The 20,642-nt window shown below is 43.1% G+C and overlaps 1 protein-coding gene across 1 annotated transcript; it reads right to left on the reverse strand.

Moving 5' to 3' along the window:
- Positions 1-3,469: 3,469 nt before the first annotated feature.
- Positions 3,470-17,976, reverse strand: EDEM1 (ER degradation enhancing alpha-mannosidase like protein 1). Its single transcript, XM_082059875.1, has 12 exons — positions 17,467-17,976; positions 17,324-17,396; positions 14,355-14,458; positions 13,358-13,529; positions 11,980-12,163; positions 11,275-11,449; positions 10,619-10,739; positions 9,995-10,165; positions 9,323-9,396; positions 8,229-8,325; positions 7,355-7,540; positions 3,470-6,501 (listed from the first exon to the last, which is right to left on the reverse strand). Exons 1-12 carry the CDS (start codon positions 17,868-17,870, stop codon positions 6,412-6,414), a joined length of 1,851 nt encoding a protein of 616 aa, XP_081916001.1. The 5' UTR covers positions 17,871-17,976; the 3' UTR covers positions 3,470-6,411.
- Between the last annotated feature and the right edge of the window lie 2,666 nt (positions 17,977-20,642).

Raw genomic sequence — 20,642 nt, forward strand, 5'->3', positions numbered from 1 at the left:
GGCAGTGACAGCCCCACAGTGCAGGAGCCAGGGATTTCGGAGGGGATCCCGCTGCTGCTCCAGCGAACCGGGACATGCATGTTCCCACCCCAAACTGCAGCCAAACCAGAGGTGAACACTGCTCCATTTCAGTATAATGTGCCCTAATATGCTTTTTGTTTAATTTACCTTCATTTTTACTGTTATCACAATGCAATGCAGCTTTCACAAGCATGCATTCGCTATCATTTGAGTTATCTCTCCAGGAAATTACGCTGGAGAATCTGAGAACCAAAGATAAATGACACATTGTAATTATAGCTGCAAGATGATTGCTACAACAGCCCGGGAGCTGCAAAACTGAAGCAAATTCCTAGTCTTTTGTCAAAGTTTGAGTGAAATGTAACAGGTCACAATGACATTTTCTCCAAATTCCAGCAGAGATCCTCTCCCCATCAGCACCAGGAACACAAAAGGAACAGAAGTGCTTTTGCATGTCGAAAGGCATCAGCTTATCCCTAAAGCCTCTTTACTTACCTCCCAAGATAACAAACCACTCCTGTTTTAAGCTGCAGTTGATACTTAGAATGCAACTGATAAAAGGCCCCAAAATCAAAAGTAAGTATGCAGTAACTCATACAACACAGGAAGGAAAAGCAGCTGCAGAGCTGGAAATTAAAACTCTTTTCAGGCACCAAGAGGTGCTAAAGGGGCCGAGGAGCAGAAGGACACCCAGACCGCAGGAGGCAGGAAAAACTAAGGAGGAAAAACAAACAAACAAACCAAAACAAACCCCCCACAAACAAAAGCCAGCCCCAAACTCTGTTGGATCTGACTTTTCCTTCACTGAATTATGGATTAATTATTCATAAGAGTACCGCACTGCTTAATGACAGCAGATTAAAATGGCAAAAAGCCTGTTGATGTGCATAAAACGCATATCCAGGCACTGCTGTGGTGTATCAGTGCTGCACTCAGCTGCGGGTATGGAAGCAAAAGGAAAGGGGGAGCAACCATTTCACAACAATAATAACAGCAAATAAGCTGTAGCTACTGCATAATTTGTTTTTTCATTAAGCAGCATATGAGAGCAAGGGGATATTTTTTCTATTAAAAACGCTTGTTTAAAAAACTCCTTTTCATTTTTCCTCCTGAAGGCTGATTTAAAAATCAATCTCCTCTGTAAAAGTGGATGAAAAGGCAACATTTATTTGAAAAGAAGTTTTGTATTTCCTCTGAAGTTAATGAAACGCAGCTCCTTGACAAAACCATATAATGCCAGATGACCAGCACTACCGCTACACGATGAAGAAGACTGATCCATGCAAGGACCAAGGTGAACATCTCAGGAGATGGTTTCTCTGCCCACGCAGGGAGCAGCACAGCGAGGGAGCCATGCGGCTGGGACGCGTCTCGTGCTCCTCTTCCCTCAACACTTCGCGGCTCTCCCTGAAGAGCTGGTGCTCACCAAAGCTGAAAAACCCACATTTTCCAACATTCCACCTTCAAGACAGTGTTTTTGACTTGCTGCTATGGAAACCTTCAAACGGTGGCACAAGAGTGGTCTCTGGTGGAAGCAGATCAGACCTACAGCTTTGCCACCAAATCCACCCACAGGAGTCCAAGCCAAAGAGCTTTGTCCACAGCTACCAACAGTCACTTCTTTCAGCTGTAATACTGGGTTAGCCTGAGAAAAAATAAATTGAGTTCCCGTGCACACTTTCGGGTTTCAGATCTTTCATCACATATAAATCTGCCAGAAAACCAAAGATGAGTAGAGACTTTCCTGAGGTATTTTCTTAAATGTGGATTTACGAGACACTGCAGTCAAAATTCTCAGTCCCACTTCAGAGCTGTAACACATTGACCAACCAGCACTCTGAGAGCAGATAAGGAAGCAAGACAAGATAAGCAAAGACAGCAAGTAGTTGCTCAGGGAAGTGACACCACTAGGAAAGGTCCAACCACAGTGAAAACATGAGAGCTTGGGCTCTTTTCCCACAGTCAGGCTTTCAGCCCACTTATGGCTACCTCAGAACTGACATCTAGACATCCAAACTTAGCAAAAGTAGTGTAAATCTCATCACCAAAAAATCTAGAGGAACTCTAAAAACATTACAAAAATCCAATTATAACGTTTCATAGATACTTCCTTGTAACTTGGAAGATGATAAAGACAGACAACAGAAACTGCCCTGTCAGCTTCAATGGTCAAAACTCAGGACTACAAACCAGAAAACAACAGAAGAGTTAACATCAAAGAGAAAACAAATCCAGAAAACAAAACAAAACAAAAAACCAAACAAAAAAAGCCAGCACACTAAGTGAAGGTCAGCCAGCTTGTTTCTTCGTATCTGCTTTTACACACAGCATGAGCTGTTTCCCAGTGCACTTATCCATAGGCTGGAAAGAGCCCAGCGAGGTTCTCTGTGCAGAATTCCCACCTGCACTAAGTTCTTCATGGAGAAAGTGCTATCAGGTAGGTCAGACCTTCCCACCTGCTCACAGCTGTTTTTCTGCAGTAAAGAGCTGTCCCTTACTCTCACTAGATGAAAATCCAGCATGCATGAGAAGGCATCTCACGTCTACTAACGAAGACAGATTAAGCTGGCAAAAACAACCTCTCAGAGAGTAATCCCTTCTCCAAACCATGAACTTATTTTGTGTGTTATTGCAAAGATATGCTTGAGAAGTCCCAGTTTCCCCAGGGAAAATAAAAGCTATTTCTTGCACACCTCAATTATGCATTCCCAAGCTCACCAGGTCTAAGGCAAAGACAGAGCCAAGTTACCTTTGGAAAGAAAGAACTGTTAAGTTCTGGCTGAGGCAGACTTTTCCAGCCTCCCCAAACTACCCAGCAGCGTGCCTGACCTCTAAGAAAGTGGAGTAACGTGGTATTTGCTGCAACATCAGCAATGCTCTTAGCAGTGACAGTTCATGACTAAAGCTGGCTCATAAAAAAGTGAACTCCCATCCTACCCTCTTTGTGGCACACAGGGATTCACATTCTTCACACACAAGATGACTGCCACAGACACCTAGAAAAGAACTAGAGAACTAATCAGGGATTTTTGACACTGAAGTCAGAGGTCTTGAGCTCTTCAGATGGGCCAAGTCACAGAGAACCTGAATAAGAGCCACAAATCTGCCTGAACACAGACTTGAGGTTTGTTTTCCTTTCCTCACCCCTACACTCAGGTCACCCGCAACTGCTGGAGCTTTCATGTCAGGTGAATGGCAAAGATCAGGTATACACACGCAAATTCATCTTTTCCCTGCGTTTGGGAGATCACCCGCAAGCTTCACAATGGCCTTACAAGAACTATGCTGTAAGAAACACGCACACAAAAGTGGTCAAATGCACTATTTTTTGAGGCAGACCTGTAAAATTTAAGCTCAGTTTTGAAAATTTAGGACACTTCATGAATGAATATTTGGCCCTCTTAACAATTTCCCATCCCCAATTAAATACTTCATGGAAAAACAACAATTAAGCATACATTGAATTTTTAATTAGGAAAATTTGATATTGCACATTATACCAAGGAATACAAAAGTCTGTTTCAGCAAGTTATTCCAGCAGTTATCAATTTCATTTTGATATCATTGACTTACACAAAAGTTTTAATTTTAGTGCATAACATGTGCCCTGTCATTACAGAGTAAAAACGTATCAAAGCGTTTTTAAAACAAAGAGGAAGAAAAGCTGGCTCCTTAAAGAACACAAAGTCTTTTACCACGTAGTCAGCACCAGGCTCTTTGAAGACAAAAACTGTTCCGATGGAAAGCTGACTGTGGGAATACAAGGGAAGACTGGCGAGAAGGATTGTAAACACACTCGAGTGACTTGCAGCTGAGGTGTAGAAAAACATATCACACTAGTTGTTGTTTAGTCCTGTGTGCTTGACAACTAGAATGTGCAACTTCATTATAGTTCTGTAATTCTCTGAGAAAAATTCTGAAACAGATTTCTGTGCATAACACTGGGCTGGAACCGTTGCCAGGTTCAGGTGCTTTAGAAGGCACAAAACACTGAGGCAATCCCAACGAATATATCGCACAGTATACTCCACATTGGGGAAAAAATCCTCACCAGAAGCAGCCAGAAACACACCTCAGTAACACCCATCCCGGCACCTGCTACGCCATGATTTTAAATGGGTGCTTGTGGAATGCTGCGTGTGGCTTCCACGCTACCCAGCACTTCTCATTTCAGAACTATGATCTGGCCCAGATGCAGCATTTCAGAAAGCCCAGATACTTTTGCTTTCCCTTGTATGGCAGAAATCACTCCTTTACTCCTGCTCTTCTTGACATGTTTACAAACTGAAGTAAACCTGCATGCCCAGGCAATGTCTACTGGTTGAGAAGCTTTATCTTGAACCTTTCTCAATACCTCTTTGGATCACAACACCCTGAATTCATGTTCTGCTTTGAAACAGGTAGTTAAGACATTCCAGTAATAGGTTCGCAAAGCCAATTCTACAGGAGTTGGAATTGCCATCTGCCTCAAACATCAAGGCAACTGACTCTATTGCAATGTTTTGGGAAATCTTAACATATTTCCCTCTCCCCACTTCAACCCTCCTCCCCTTAAAACACACACAATAAAACTAAGAAGACAGGATTATTATTGTTTTGGCTTAATACAAGATCCATCTATCATGGAATAGAAGATTCTACAATGAAGTCCCTGAGATACATCTGTATACTAAAAGATTCTAACAACAACCTCTTCAGCACTAACTTCATATTTATTAGAAATGTTTTGAGTTGCAACATATGGTTTATGAAAACCGATGTTGTCATATAAGAAGGTGAAAATACAGCAGATCAAGTTTGCCTTTACATTTAAGCCTTAACTTAAAAATAATTAAACCAACAGTAACATTCAACTACTTCAACTGTAGTAAAAAGTAAAAAGTATGTAAGCAATGGGAAGACACTTAAAAAAAACCCTGTTATATTTACAATAGGTTGTTTTGGCCTTGGTTTGTTTTCATCCCTCAACAGTCCTGCCTGAATTTAACTGCTTCTTCCTGGAAGTTCATAGACAGTTATTTCCCAAACACATCTGAGCTGCATTTCAAGATGGTGGGATGAAGCACCAGCAGGTTCTCACCATTCCTCAGTGAACCCAGGAGGCCCAGTTCATGGGTTCCGTATAGCGTGACAGTCAGCATCGCCTGGCACTGCAGCCACCAGCCCGTCAGCACAGCGTGCACCAAACCGTCTGGTGCAGAGGGAGGTGAGCCCGCGCAGGGTCAGGCTGCCTGCTGACTCCATCCCCACCACGATGCAAAGCCAGCCCTGTTACTCACTACACTGACACAGCACAAATCCAGCCCAGAAATATTATTTAGGATGGGCACAACAGTGGATATTCCTCCAGTATCTTAAAGAAAGTCATCTTGTACATGAGTTACTTTTTAAGTTACTTTGGGATTCACTGTACTTTGTAAGCAGCTAAGCAGAAATACTTTAACCACCTTCCCAGGCAAGCTCAGTTTTCCCTGCCAGTGAAGAATACGTAAGGCACTAACATATTAATGCTGTCAGGAATGTGAAATAGTTTGTTCTTCATGTACTGTTATGCCAGTTCTTAGCAGCATCTCTTCTGAAAAGGCACTAGATATATGGCAAACAACAAAACTTTGGGAACTCAGCTAAGCTATATAAAGTTAGCAGCTTGGACAGCTGAGTAGCTTTGCAATTTTCCCTTCCCCACCCCCTACTACCCTACAAAAAAAGGCACCCGATTTGCTTTATTACTGGTTTCTGCAGGCACAGGGTCTTGTGACCGTGCAGTTCTATACACTGTGTATATGAGGGACATCATGACTATACTGATAGCTTCTTATATGATCAGGAGTTATCTTTTCAAGATACTATTCTAGATACAGCGTTTTTGTTTCAGCAAAACCCATTACCAGTGGGTTCCTACCTGAGTAGTACTTAAGGCTGTGTATTGCTAGTCAGAATAATTCACTGATTAAACTTGGCATAAACAATTGCACTTTCCCATTCCTTCCCCAATCCCAAGATTATTTCAAATTAAATACTTGACCCTTTTGTAAAGGGACATTTGTTGCAGCTACAAAGAGGTAGCTAAGTGGCACATGCCAATTGTCTTTTTTTTTTTTTTTTTCTTTTTTTAAGTATATTCAGCCTTCATTTGCAAGAACATTTTTCATAGGAAGTCTTAAAACAAGAAATCTCTATTCAGGTGGCACATGGAGATACCACAGTTCAGGAGACCAAACTCATATGAGAATCTGATTTCCCTTCGTGTCCATAATTTAAAACTAGCAAGTCTGGGGGATACCCAGGTGACTCAGCATATGCAGGTGTGTAGCTGAAGAGGCAAGGAATGTCTACAGCCAAATCTCATGCTCCTCCTGACATATGATAGAAGTTACTCTGAAGAACCATTCAGATCAAGCCCACCATTTGATCAATCTGTCTCATGTAGATGCTCTTCAATGGCAGTAAGTATCTCCTCTCATCAGGAACTCTGTTACACTGTTAAAAGAATGAGAATATTTTTAAGAACTCAAATACAAAACCAGGCAATCCCATTTCCTCCGTCGTCTAGTGGGCGTTTCAGCATCAGTAACCTCAGGCTTCCTCCCAGTACAGAAAGTTGTACCCAACCGCACTTTTGGTCCCGACCCTCCCTCACTCTTTGCAAACCTACAGCGCAAACCACATAAATGAGCAGCACGTGTTTCCTCCGTGCAGGCTGCAAACTCCCAAATACACACCAAACTACTGCAGCCTGTTATTCAACTGAGACTTCCATCACTACGACAACTGTGAATGTTTTCTAAAATAATGTTCTTTTTCTGCAGGGAGAAGGAAAGGAACCATGCTAGAACCTACTAGCAGAGATTTTAATAAGTTGCTCTGTATTAAAAATGTGTCTGTTCTGGTTGGTGATAGGCACTGGATCCACAGCTCTGTACTCAGTTGATGCCTGGCTAAGAAAGGTCACCTGTACGTGTACGTGCCTCAAAACCATTCGGAGGAAAAAAAAAGCTCAGTTTAAGTAACTCTCTGCTTTTCTCTTTTTTCCCCATCAGAGCAACACTGGAAGATTTTAAGGCCAAAAGGGAAGGGAAAAATAATTGGAAATAAATTAACAAAGAAGAAACTAATTGCTGCTTAAAAGGGAGCAAGTTTCACCTTCAACATCATCACTCTCCAGTTACCCTAACCCATGTGTTCCACTACTGAAAGTGTTTTTCATAAGGGAGCTTCTCAGGTATTTGACAATTAGAAAGGAAACACTTCCAAATGGCTTCTTATCACCTAACCCAGTTCAACATACATCCCTTCTCCAGCAACACAACCAGGAACACTGTATATTCCTTACATTAGAACTGAAGTTGACTGCCTTTAATTCGTTAGGTTTAATTTTTTCTGTGCTGTCCACTTCTCCAGGGAGGATGTCTTGCCACAGTGAGTTACGAAAACGTTCATCCACAGACACAATATGTCCCTCAGTAGTAAACATATACTTATTTCCAGATTTATGCAGTGGATTCTCTTCATCAAACAACTAAACAAGAGATGGGAGAGACAGCTATAGCATGTGTGCAACATTCTTCATGTCCCACAAGCAATATGCACTCGTGCATTTGAAGGATCACACAAAGCAAACCTTTTAGTGCTACCTGGCAACTACTGTTAGAGCAAACAGAAATAAATAGTTTTAAAGCAAGGGTTTTAACAGTTAAAAGGGGAGTGCAAAAGAAAAACATCTCACATGACTTAAAACTGCCCTTATTTTTCTACGCTGCACTATGCAGGCACTCCTAGGCTGGCATCCGCTGTTCCCATCCAGTCACGGGTTTATTCATTTTTCTGCACTAGAGGAGATTGCGAACAGTAGCTTAAGCAGTGCTGGCTCAAACGCTGTGACTGCCAAAGCCCAATGGGGAGAAATCAAAGGCTACTGCGAGGCAGACAAAATGCCTGTGAGCAGTGATTCAGCTCAGGGCTCAGCAGCAGCCTCCTTCAGTCCTGTTCCCTGTCCTTTCCAGCTCAACCCAACAGAGCTGCCAGCTCTCCAGCCAGCAGCTGCCCACACCTCCAAGATTAGGGCAGGGTCAAGGGAAGAAGAGCAGCACATTCCCTGATACACTGACACCTGAACCCTTCTCTTCCCCAGAGCCCAGCACAGTTTCTAATTAACAATGTCCTGCCTCCTCACTGTGCCATGTTTGAAATGAAGAACATGTACGTACCAGGTACAAATATTTACACGTTTCACTGAGAAAAAAGCTCTCCATTCGATCTTCCTTTGTCTTCTCAACAACGTGGTGTAACGTGGCATAGCCACACCTGCAAGATTTAAGATTAGTGTGGGTTTAGTTCCCACACATTCTGATCTGGAAGTGCTCCCTAGATATTCCATAACTTCAGACCATTCCAATTGTCACTAGAGGTGACAGTAAAATGACACAAGTCTTTTTTAGAAGTAAGCACTGATTATTGGTTTCCGGGATTCTAATGAGAATCTAATCGTTGCCCTTGTGGTTAATCTATTCCAGCGTGCAGATTTATTAAGAGTCTCTCAAAGAGGCAAAACGTTCTCAAGGCACCTCGCACAAAACAGGCAGTTTCTCCATACTGAGCACGTGAGAAAGCCAGGTCTGGGCACCTGATCTTGTGCAAAGGTTTCTTCCCAAGCTACCTACTCTTCCCTCCCACCAACACTTAACAAATAACAAAGCTGCAAACTGTCACACAGTGCACTTGTGTAGGGGGCTGACTGAAAGAATTACATCTGAATCCCACTTAACCGCAGAATGGTACTGTTTTATACTGTCTTACGGTTAGTAGAGACTTGTCTACAAAATTAGGAAATACCAATAGTTGAATAAGAATTTGCTATCTTTCCTCTGAGTCTTGCAAGAAGTTCAGATACTCAGTCAGGATTCACTGTTACCGTCTTGAGATGAAAGCTGAGATGCAACAGCATTAATCCTACAGACCTTCCCTTCAGTTTAGTCAAACCATTGGCCCATGAGCTTAAAAATATTCTTGCAGGATCCATGGAAAAAAAAAGGCTACTAATTTTACCAGTTTTTAGCAACTGATCATCAATTATGCATTTTGAAAGGTAGTTATAAAATTCTGAAGTTGTCACTGGACTATGATTTCATTTTCAGATGAGAAAAAAATAATTCCTCAATAAATAAATCATCACTTGTGGCTTTCATGGAGGGTTGGAATTTCTGGTTTACCTACATTTGGCAGATTGGATTCTACATAATATTTACTTAATAAAATCTATGTATATAGCAGTGAGAGAAGACAAAGAACATCGAAGACTGACTTTGCTTTTGTATATTTTTCCAAACTTTGCAGAATATCCATTCCGACATGAAGGTAAAATGGGTTCTTTGTGGCCTAAATAAGGAAGACAGACGAGTTAGTCGGCAATTTCAAAATCTTGTAAAAATAACACAACAAAGGTCTAGTAGTATCAGATTCTCCTGTATTGCAGTATAGTTGTCTTTATAGGAACATGACTTAGATTACTCTCTGCAATCTTCCACACTTGCTTTAGTGCCAACGCTAATAAAGCTCGTGGTAAATTCAAACCATTATAGCTTCTTGCAGCCAGAAAGTTATTTTAGTTTACTGCTTCTTCTGTCAGTTGAAGACTGTGTCTAGAGAACATAGCAAGGAAAGCTATTACATTTATTTCAACAATTTCTACCAAGAAGTCACAGCTCTCTACCTTATAAAAATGCACCAGCTAATTTTTGAAAAGGTGGTTCAGTCTCATTTTTGCCTGGCTTATAAAAAAGGCTATTTTTTAATCAAACAACATAGCAAATACATTGTATAACAATCCAGTGCCTAAATAGAGACCTATGTATAGGAACAGGCAAATCCAGAGGCACCAAGTTTTAGCAGGCCGGGAGCCAGCGGTACAAAGAGTGACCTCCTGAATGAAATCACTTTTGCCAAAATAAGCTGTAAGCTCAAGAAAGTCAAGTACCTGATAAAGGAGATATGTGGATTCCACTAACTCTGGCCTCAATGGATAGAACGGAACGTCTGGTGCTTGCAATTGCCAGTTGTATCTTTCTGGGAGAGCTCCATATCGTTTCCATATGGCATAATAAAAAGCATGTAGACAAATAGCATCTTCCAAATCTCCTATCAACACCTAGGCGTAACAACAGCCGTAAACACGCACGCTTAATACTGCAAGCCAGAAAATTGCTTTCCGCACTGTGTACAAACAGCCCATATAATAAAACAGCCACCTCATAAGGGAAGACAAAGAAAAAAAGAAAGAGCTATGTATTGATTTCTCCACACTAAAAGCTCTATCAGTGTTCAGCCCCCACGGCACGGTATATAAATGCTGAGGCTGAATGAGAAAAGTTGGAAGTTTCATCTCAAATCTAGCAGAGAGCAGAGCAGGCGTTCCAACATTGCTAAGCTGATGCAGAAGCTGAACTGCTCTAAGACTGTCGTATCAGAGCAGCCAGATGTAAACCCACAGGTTGAGGGCCATCTCAGAAGAGACGTGCAGACTCATTTCACAGTCTAGGATCAGAATGAGCCTGACACCCCTCTGCTGTGTTGTTTGTTTTTTAACAGAATGAAAGTTTACCTGTAGTCCAGGAAAAAAGGCTTGCAAGGAGTCAATCCACGTGTTCATCAGCTGTCCCGTGAACATGTTGACATTAACATACAAAGGAGGGTCACCTTCACCTTCATTGCAAGCTTCTCGACTGCCAACAATAGGTATGTGTAAATACTCGCTATTTTAGAAGAACACAATGCACGTTTCATTTCACAGCGCTGTCACCAGCAAAAAGAATGAGCCACAGGTTTGTCATGCCAGGCTTAAAGCCATTGTGAAAAGAACCAAAATGTCAGTCATGCTCTCAGAAAAATGAATTCATCAATGTATGTACATCATATCCTAAAGTTACGTCAGCAGAATCTCTACCAAATAGTCATGCTACGTAAGATTGAACCTTAATAAGTACTAAACCAACCAGTTTAATGCATTTCCTAACATGGACAGTAACCAGTTTAGCTTCTTTGCACCAATAATGCTACGCAGATCAGTTGACTAAGGAGTGAAGAGAGGGTTAAAATTTACTTCCACAGTGACTACCAAAAAAATAGGACTTTTTAAAAAAAAAAAAAAAAAACACCACACAGATTTTCTAGAGCATGACACAAAACACTATACAATCTCTCATATCTTGCTGGAGTAGTCATTGCTTAAGGAATTGATACTGATATGAAACAACATACCCTCTTCTTAAGTGGTTCTGAATGTTCCGATAAGCATCATTGAACATCTCCAAGTCTTCCTTTTCACCAAAGAGGATGTAAGACTTCAGAAGGTATTCATAGAACGAATCTGATCCTGCTCCCAATCCACTTTGCTTTCCAACCCAATGACCAGTTTGAATATTCACAACATTGCCTTTCAGAACAGACAAAGAATTTAGTCTAACGTTGCCAAGTACATCAGAGAAAAATAATGAAGAACCAGAACTTAGAAATATTACATCTTCAAAATGCCTTAAGGAGGAATGATCAAAGATTACTATCAAAATGAAGTGTTATAGTGCATTCATCCAAGGAACTAGCACACCCACACAGTTGCTTTAAGTACTTTTGGTCATCTGCCAATCTAAATTATTTTAATGGGGATACAAATGGAAGAACTTCAGTTTCATTTCCCACTTCAATGAAAAATTTGTCTTTGGAAATCTGTGCCTTAAGAAGTCACTTGGATACTCCATTTTTCTTATGAAATTATGATGTGCCATTTGTTCAACACAAACCATGAGTACACAAGGACAGCACAACTTAACAGCCACAGAGAAAGCAAATTGACAAAGTTTACCAAACATGAAAGAAACCTGCAGCATGATGGCATCCTGCTACAGGAGACCGGGCAAGGTTAAAACACAGACCCAGGCAATACAGCATCACCTTAGAGGAGATTACCTAGCAGTCCAGTGTTATTGCTCCTGAGATTCCAGAGCGCTTTTACAGCTCTTCTGGCCACCCATTCAAACGTGGAATCGCCGAGCAGCCTGCTCAGGATGCCAAACTCCACCAGCAAGGAACCGGCTCCTGCAGTACACGTTTCATTGTTGCCGTCTGGAGGTACTCCCTTCTTCAGATTGACCTGTGGAGCGGGCAGAGAGAGCGCTAACAGTGAGGAGGCAGCTGCATCTCATTCAGCTGGGCTCTCATCTGCAGTCTTGTGTTCATTATAAAGCCTTTTAATTAGTTTTTGGAATATGAAGTGTGCAATGTGTATTAGTTAGGAAGTCAGCATATCACTGCTTGGTCAAAAAGTTTTCCTGAAGGACTCCTGCAATTCACCTTTCAAATTTATAACATCACGCTCAAGGTGGGCAACCACTTCTGCTACTCTTATATTTGCTAATCCTTCCAAATTTCAGTCCACTTTTTCATCATTTCTGCCAAACATTCAGGTTCTTCCAAGGGTGATGCAGGTACCGCTTCCCCTCACCTGGTGCTCTCGAAACCAAGAGTTTCCTCAGTGAATGCTCCTCAACTTCCCCACGGAGCAAAATGTTGAAGGGAAGTTACAGCACCGTCAACTGCTTCACCAGACTCTGAGCAGAAGTGAAAGCTTATGTTTCTACAGCCTGACAGGTCTGGAGGAAAAATATCAATGCTGCAGTCCCCCAAAATTAAAACTAGTAAGGCAAGTGCTAATTAGTTTTACAGTTTAGAGTTGTTCAACTAGAACTGACATTCTTCTCCCTGTGAACTGCATCTGCTTAAAACAAGAGGATGTGGTATTGAAGGATACTGCAGTATTCTTGAGTACTCACTAAGCAGTATTCAAGAAAATTACAAACTCCAAGCCCAGTGTGAGAAATATTTTAGATAAGTTTTATTTTATCACAATTGTCTTAGTACCAAGTCATCAATAAAGTCACTTTCCCAGGCTGTTTGCCTTTGCAGTATTTCTTGTTAACCTTCTTAATGACAGCATTGTTTGTTGCCACATGATATATAGGAAGAAACCATGGGGCAGGACACGTTCCAGCCAAACAGCATGGAAACAAATTACTATTATCCTGTACAGAACAATATATACAGAGTGAAAAAACAGCCCAAAGAAAACATTTACTAGACATAAGGAGCAACTTATGTCCATTATACAATGTCAATGTCACCATAACTTTGTGCCGTTCCCCCCCACGCCATTTTAATGTAACTCGGAACAGGTTCAATACCCCAAGTGCCCATATAAGGGCACACACAGGGCACAGAACTCGAGTTGTTGGACAGATGAATTACTGCTTTTGGATTATTTCCCCACTGTGCTGATGTGCTCACTTACCCGAGGGTATGGAATTCCAGTTTTGGTGTTCTCAAAGGCTGGAAGCAGTCTCACCGCTAGATCACGAGCCATATGCAACAGTTCATTGTCATAATCCTTAATGGTCATGTCACCAAAAGGCTGTTTAGTATCTGTAATTATTATGTGGGCAGAAAGCAGGCTCCCCAAAACTCTACAGAAAAAGAAAAATATCTTCAGTTTTTAAATTTGTTCTTCAGCCATGCACTTACCAATAGGATGTTTACTTTGTGCACCTTACAGGCTGTACAGAAAGAGATCTACTTTTTTCCCCAGCAGTAGTGAAAACATCTCCAAGGCAGGCTGCTTGTCACCCACAGTAATTCCGAAATCTGGTTCTGCAAAATTTACCTGACGCAGTAGTTCCTTACAACACAAGTCTATTTATGAGTGAAGACCTCTTTGTCCCACCATTTCTGCTGCAGCAAATGGTAGTGAGGTTGTTACAGACACTTAATATCCAGAAAAAAAGAAACCTAGCCAAGTTAAGCAGCAGTTGAATATACACTGTTTAAGACATTCAGAAAATGCCGCCATTTAAAATCAGACAATATCTTAAACTCATGTCCAAGACAGATATGTCTGTTTTTCATCTAAAATGAAAGTGAAAGCAAGCAGAAGGTCCACGGAATAAAACCAAAACAGGGAAAGCCTGTCAGCAGGGTTGGTTGTTGTGCGCAGATCTGAGTCTCTGCTGCAGGAGCAACAACAGAAAAATAGCAGTCAGCCAGCCACAGACTGGTGAGACTGCCATTGTGCCACTGCTTCAAGTCACGGGTGACTCATTAAAACTGTTTTAATTATGAAAGGATAGAATATTTTTATAAAAGGTTAAACATCAACCTACTCAAGGAACAATTATGGAATAAAGCCTACCAAAGACATCCTTATCAGTGATTTTACTTCAGTTTGTCTATATATGCACACCAAGTCTTTAACCTTGGTCCTGTTTTAAAGACAGAAACTTAGAGCAACATACCTGATTGTTGCCTCAAAAACTTGGACCGTTGAGTCTTTATCAAATGAAACTGTGTCAATCACCAACTTCACCGCCTTCTGGAATTCTGAGGAGTTTCCCATTACCTTTTACATAAAAATAAAGCTATTTTGTCTAATTGTTGCTACAGAAGAGAGTTGGGGAAGAGTTCACATTTTAGATTAACAGTCATATTAACTAGATATAGTACAGAGTACTTCAAGCTCCTGCTGAGATGATTTTCCAGAAAGTTACTCATTCTACTGACATGTAAAAGTCCATTTTTTAAAAAAGTACATTAAAACAGGGAAATCCACAAAGATATATTTTTTGTCTGTTTTTCTAATCCATGCACCCATGTATTCTTCCATCCCCAACATCAGCACTGTGGGTAATCGCTTAGAGCAGGAGTCTAAAAACTCTTTAAGATCTAGAAACACTGAGTGTTTCAACTACTTAAACTATCAGTTTATGAGTTAAATTTCGCTTAAAAGGTAACACAACCTGCAGAACAATTATGTCTGATTTGACATTTATTTGACCAGGGGCGTCCAACCCTTTGGGCTTTTGACTCAAGATGCCCAGGAGTTCCCTCATGCCAGTTTTCTATAGGTTCACCTTAGCAACTGACTTCCACTGTATCCAGAGACAGATGTAAATTCAGTCCCAGCTGCAAAGAAGCAAGAATACAGAAGGAAAACACAGATTTCCATTCATTGAAGATCATGATAGGGCTGGGTGTACAGGGAAACCGACTTGGCTCTTTAACCAGTAGACCAGTCTGCTCTATCCCATACCCAGACCTCGTGGGAAGGCATTCCCACAGATCTGAGCGGATGAAGAGCAGAACGGCCTTTCATCGCCCAAAAGCTTCTGAAACACGAGAGTCTCTAAGAACCAGAAGTCCTGTATTTGAAAAAGGAAGCTACATGACTCCAAAAGGTATGGATGGGACACTGAGCCGCTGGTGACCGAGGACAGGAAGGCAACGGTCCAGCATACACAGCACCAGCCACGTAGCACAAGCCCGAACTGCTGTTTCAGTTAAAACCAATGTTTTCCTCACATCCTGCTTTCAGTTCTGTTCACTCCTGCCACTTTCAGTTCAACAGCTCAGACCTCCTCACCACAGAGCTGCAATTCCACTGTAGCAACAGGAAGTATTTTATAACTTGAAGCACACATACAGTCCTTGCACACACCACCTACTCCACAAGAAGAGAGACACACTATGGACCCTGTGCATTGAAGGGCCATGACCACATGCCAGAAGGCCAAGAATCTGTCCCAGATGCAAAAATGAGAGAATTAAACATAAGGGGGGTTTCTAAACATGCATAAGGTAGTTCAGGAAAGGGGCTCTTCTCCATGACACCATGCTACTGGTGCCACTGACATAAAGCAGAGTTGCTTCTCATATTACCTTCAAATTTTATCAGAAATGCATATGACGGTCTATTTTAGCTGGCAAGAAGCAGCTGTACAGCCTTCCCCCTCCTTCCTTTCACCATTCTTCATACAGACTTACACGTCAGCCAGGGCCTCTCTGCCAATCAAAACAATCAGAGCTCTTTCAGTCATCTCGAATAAGATGAACTCTCCTCCCAACCTACCTCTCAGCAACCCATGCAGATTCCAGCTCAAATCCACCCTTTCTGAACACCAGAGTGACGACAGTATTAGAAAAGAGATCTCACCTGAGCCATGGGGAAGATCTCCCAAATTTCCTCTGTCTCTTCTGGAAATCTCTCCTGATACATCCCCATGAACTCTCACTCTTCCCCACTAGCTCATGATCCAGATGTTAGCTGATATACACCCAGCACCACCTTCTCCTCAGAAGTGAAGGATTTAATAAACTTCCACTGAAGAAACTATGAGACCTTTTACTTTGTATTGCTAAACCTCATTACAATTTTAATTAGTTCTTCACAATGTCACCTCACCTTCTCTTCACATTAAGAATTGATCTCTCTTTCTATCAGCAGCTCTGCATGAAACATCAGGACTTTTTGCATTAACAACATTAACACATGAAGACCAAACAGCACTTGTCCCATGGCAGGTCCTTGGAAAACACTGTGGAGTAACTTGCTCCAGCCTAAAACTTTCTGTTGCTGTCTTCCTTCAACTGCTCCCCAAGTCTATCTACATTCACCCCTCTTCTTCAGCTCTGCTAGCTTTTTTTAAAAATATGGATCCAATTCCAGATATCACATCTACTGTGGTCATAAGTTTGAACTCAGAGCAAGGGACAACATCAGTGCTGTTCAGCGCCACGGCAGATGAACCCAGCAAGACCTGTCCTTCAGGAGAACACTGAACAAATCAATGCTGCGCTACATCATAATTTTCCCCTATAAGTCTTTTCTGCAGAGTCCATTCCAGCACACTGCCTGCTGTCGAGGTGACAGCTCATGACGATGCTCACACCTCAACCCAGCCAGCTCACAACCCAGACCTGGGGTATCACAGCCCTTCTAACAAAGCTCCGTGCCCAGGAGTGAGCTCGGACTGGTTTCCCACACCAGGCCCGGCTGAATCGTGACGGGCGCCTGTTTCACGGCCAAACACAACCGAGCAGGCAGACTCGGGCATGCTCAAAAGCATCTGGAGTTTCTCATCTCTCAAAACCTCTCATCCAACCGACCTCAAGCTTACAGACATTAATATCTATACCCTGCTAGAACACCGCCTTCAGAGCTTAATTAGCAGAAGAATTACTCTTCGACCATATATCCTAGCAATGTTAATATACCTTTAAACTAATTTGCGAAATTCAGTTTGTTCAATCCAGCTGCCAACACAAACCTCCCGAGCTTCCCTCCTGATTAAATTTAACTGAACAGGGCGAGGCAGCAGCTCCGGAGCTTTCCGGACCAGCAAACGGAGCAACCACAGCCGGCGGGACCAGAGCCCCGCACAGGCCCCTGCCCCGCCGTGCCGAGCTCCTCCCGGCCCCGGGGACTCACCGCCAGCGTGTCCAGCGCGTCGATCAGCGTCAGCGAGTAGTTCCCCAGCACGTCGTTGATGTTGAGGTTGGAGCTGGAAGAGAAGCACCGAGCGTCAGGCCCCGGCCGGCCCGGCCGCCGCCCCCCCCAGCCCGGGCACTCACGGGTCCTGGCGGTCGGGCCCGCGGCCGCGGCAGTGCAGGGGGTCGAGCTCGTCCCGCGGGAAGGCGTGCTGCATGTAGCTGTCGTAGCCGAAGACGAACATCCCGCGAGCGGCGTCGCGCAGCCGGGCCCGCAGCTGCGGCGGGAAGGCGCCGCTGTACCGCCGCTCGTACTCGTCACCGCCCGCCGCGCCGCCACCGCCCCGCCGCAGAAGCGAGCCCCAGTGCGAGGAGCCGGGGCCGGCGGCGGCGCCGGGCGGGCCGAGCGCGGCGGGTGTCGGCGGGAAGGGGAAGGGGAAGCGGCGGCGCAGGCACAGGCCGGGCGCCAGAACGGGCAGCAGCCCCAGCAGCACCTGCAGCCCCAGCCTCAGCAGCAGCAGCCCCAGCAGCAGCGACCGCCATTGCATGGCGCCGCGCGCATAGTTTAAAGGGGCCGCCCGCGCCCCCGCCCGCTGCGCAGCCCCCGCCGCGTTCCTCCGCGACGCGGCTCCTTTAACGGCGGAAGTGAAACACGCACCGCGGCCAGCACGGGCCCGCCCCGCCCGGCTCCTACTGGCCGAGCCGACCGGGAGGCGGGAGCGGCCTTCGCTCATAGGGCGCGCAGCGACGTCAATCAAGATCCGAGCTCCGGCGAGGTTGACGGGCCGGGGCGGGGCGCGGAGGGCGCCCGGGGCTGTCGTGGCACGGCCCGGGGCGGCCCCGCCCGGGCCGAGGGGCGGCACCCGCCAGCCCCCCGGGCAGCGGCCCTGCCGGGCAGAGGCGGAAACAAGAGGAGTTGGCTTTAAATTCAAAAAAAAAAGGAAAACCAAAAAAGACAGCAACAAACCAACCAACCACACCGCGACCGCCAACCAGCCCTTCATTGCATCCCTTCTGCAAGAAAGGGCATGATTCATTCCGAAGGAATTTTACAGAAATAATATTTAAAAAACCCATTATGTAGGGAAAAAATAAGCCTATTATCATATATAAACAGCAAACCACACAATAATGCTGCCTTCAGCACCTATGTTATACTTTCTATTCCAGAAGTCAGATCTTGCTGTTTAATTTTTCCATTCTTTGCAACAGAAACAGTAGAACACATCAATCCAAGTCACAGCTCAGTGGTCCATCGAGACTTCTGTATGTCGACTCCTGCTAAAATCCTCTAAGCCTGTTCAAACATCACAGTCTGAGGTTGCTCTTTCAGTTCCTTAAACTGTGGAATGCATGCATCTCTTTAATGTCTTTCCCCTTATGCACCAGAAATATTATATATTCACATCAAGAAGGGGATTTTTGACTAAATAATGAAGGCAATTCCTCATTATTGAAAAGACAACTATTTCTCCACCTCCCAAATGAACAGAGTAATACAGAAGCGACCTACAGTTAACTTCACTCTGAGATTCTTGGAAGAATCAAGATTGGCTTCAAATTTCACACACCACAATAGCTTGTTCTTTCTATATTCACATATTTCCTTGGTTTGTTGAAAAATATGGTTTACAAACCTCTTCCTGACAGGTCTTTTCAGAGAGAAACACAAAATAAGACCAACAAAACGCCTTCAGCATCTAAGCCAAAGCTGTAATCAGGAATAATCAATTGAGTTTCATGAACCAGCTACTCAGAAAGTTGCCCCCCACAGAGCACAAGCCTCACGGTCAGCCTCTCAAGATACTGAGTTAACACTGACCAGTTTCCACAGAAACCACTCCGCTGACACACAGCACACACTGACCAAACATCAACCAGGCAACACCATTCTACTACTTATTTTTAAAACAAAAACATGAAATTTAGAATTCATTTAGAATTAGTCTCATTCATATACTTGAGATCACTGTTTTATAACAATGTTTAAAATGTGAAGGCCAAGAAAGACTTCTTGAATTAATTACTTGCATGTATTTGCCCTCACGGAAGCAATACCACCTACTCTCTTCATTGTCAGAAGATTGCTTCAAGGCGTCAACCTGCTTGCTCCTTTCACAGATGATTTTAAAAATGAAATTTGAGCATGGATGTGTTTATTAGTTTAGCTTGAGTGCAACAGTGTTTCCCACAATTTGGTAACGAGGCCTTCTTATATATTTCTAACAATAATACAAGCAGCTGTACATCTACAGATGAATATGCAAAACCATTTTTTTCAACAACACTTTTATTGAAGCACTTCAAAATGATCACAATGATAGATGTTGCCTTTAACAGAATAAAACCTGTGATGTCATAAGTAAAAGGCACTAATCTTGGCACAAAGGTCTACTTACCCACCTTCCACTGTGACTGAAATAAAAATATCAAATATTTTACTTCTCCTTTAAGAAAACACATGTGCATACCCCCTTGGAGTGCCATTCCAGGTTTGTCGTTCAAGTGACATGTAAAAGAAAACCCCAATGTTTCACCAAGGATACTTTAACGTTCAGCATCTGTAGTCCTAAAGCCACAGACTACTCAATGAAGGTTTACGATTCAGTGAGACAAGTCATTCTGTACCCACATTTTGGGAACAGAAGTCCTGAAGCACATACCAGTCTCAAGCATTCACACGTTACATCTCCTTTAACATGATTCATTGCTTTGCTGTTTGTGTAGTCGGCAATGCACCGCTCTTAGCAAAACAGCTTAAATATCCTGATTTACACCCCCTTATTTAGAATTTACAGAGCGCTCTCTAGTCAGGGTCAGTGCAAATGTGAACAGGCAAGGAGCAGTGCTGGGACATGCTACCGGGAGGAAGCGCATTTCTTTCACATTCAGCAAACACACACAAAGCAAATCACGACATGCCATTGCACAGCCACAGTAACTGTAAAATTAAACCTTAGAAAAGTTTAAAGCTTGATAATCCAGCTAAATCATACTTCAAGTTATTATAGATCCTTGCACAACATTCCTATATTAATTTAACCAGAGAGACTGTTTAAGGCATTTTTTTAGGCCTCCTTTCTTCTACCAGGAAGTGAAAACTACACAGTTTTATATGTCAGCATCCTAAAAGGACCATCTTCCCAACTTGTTACCATGAAGATGCAAAGAGAAAACACAAATCAATAAGAAGCTAGATTATTAGTCCCACAGATCATGAAACAGCTCCACATTTTTCCTGTTGGCAAGTAGTGGGACAGAATTGCTCTGTGCAGCTGCACAGACACTCAGATGTACTTGGGGCGATGATGAGAATTATG

The sequence above is a fragment of the Streptopelia decaocto genome (genome assembly GCF_964273445.1).
Source record: "Streptopelia decaocto genome assembly, chromosome: 8".
Lineage (NCBI taxonomy): Eukaryota > Metazoa > Chordata > Aves > Columbiformes > Columbidae > Streptopelia > Streptopelia decaocto.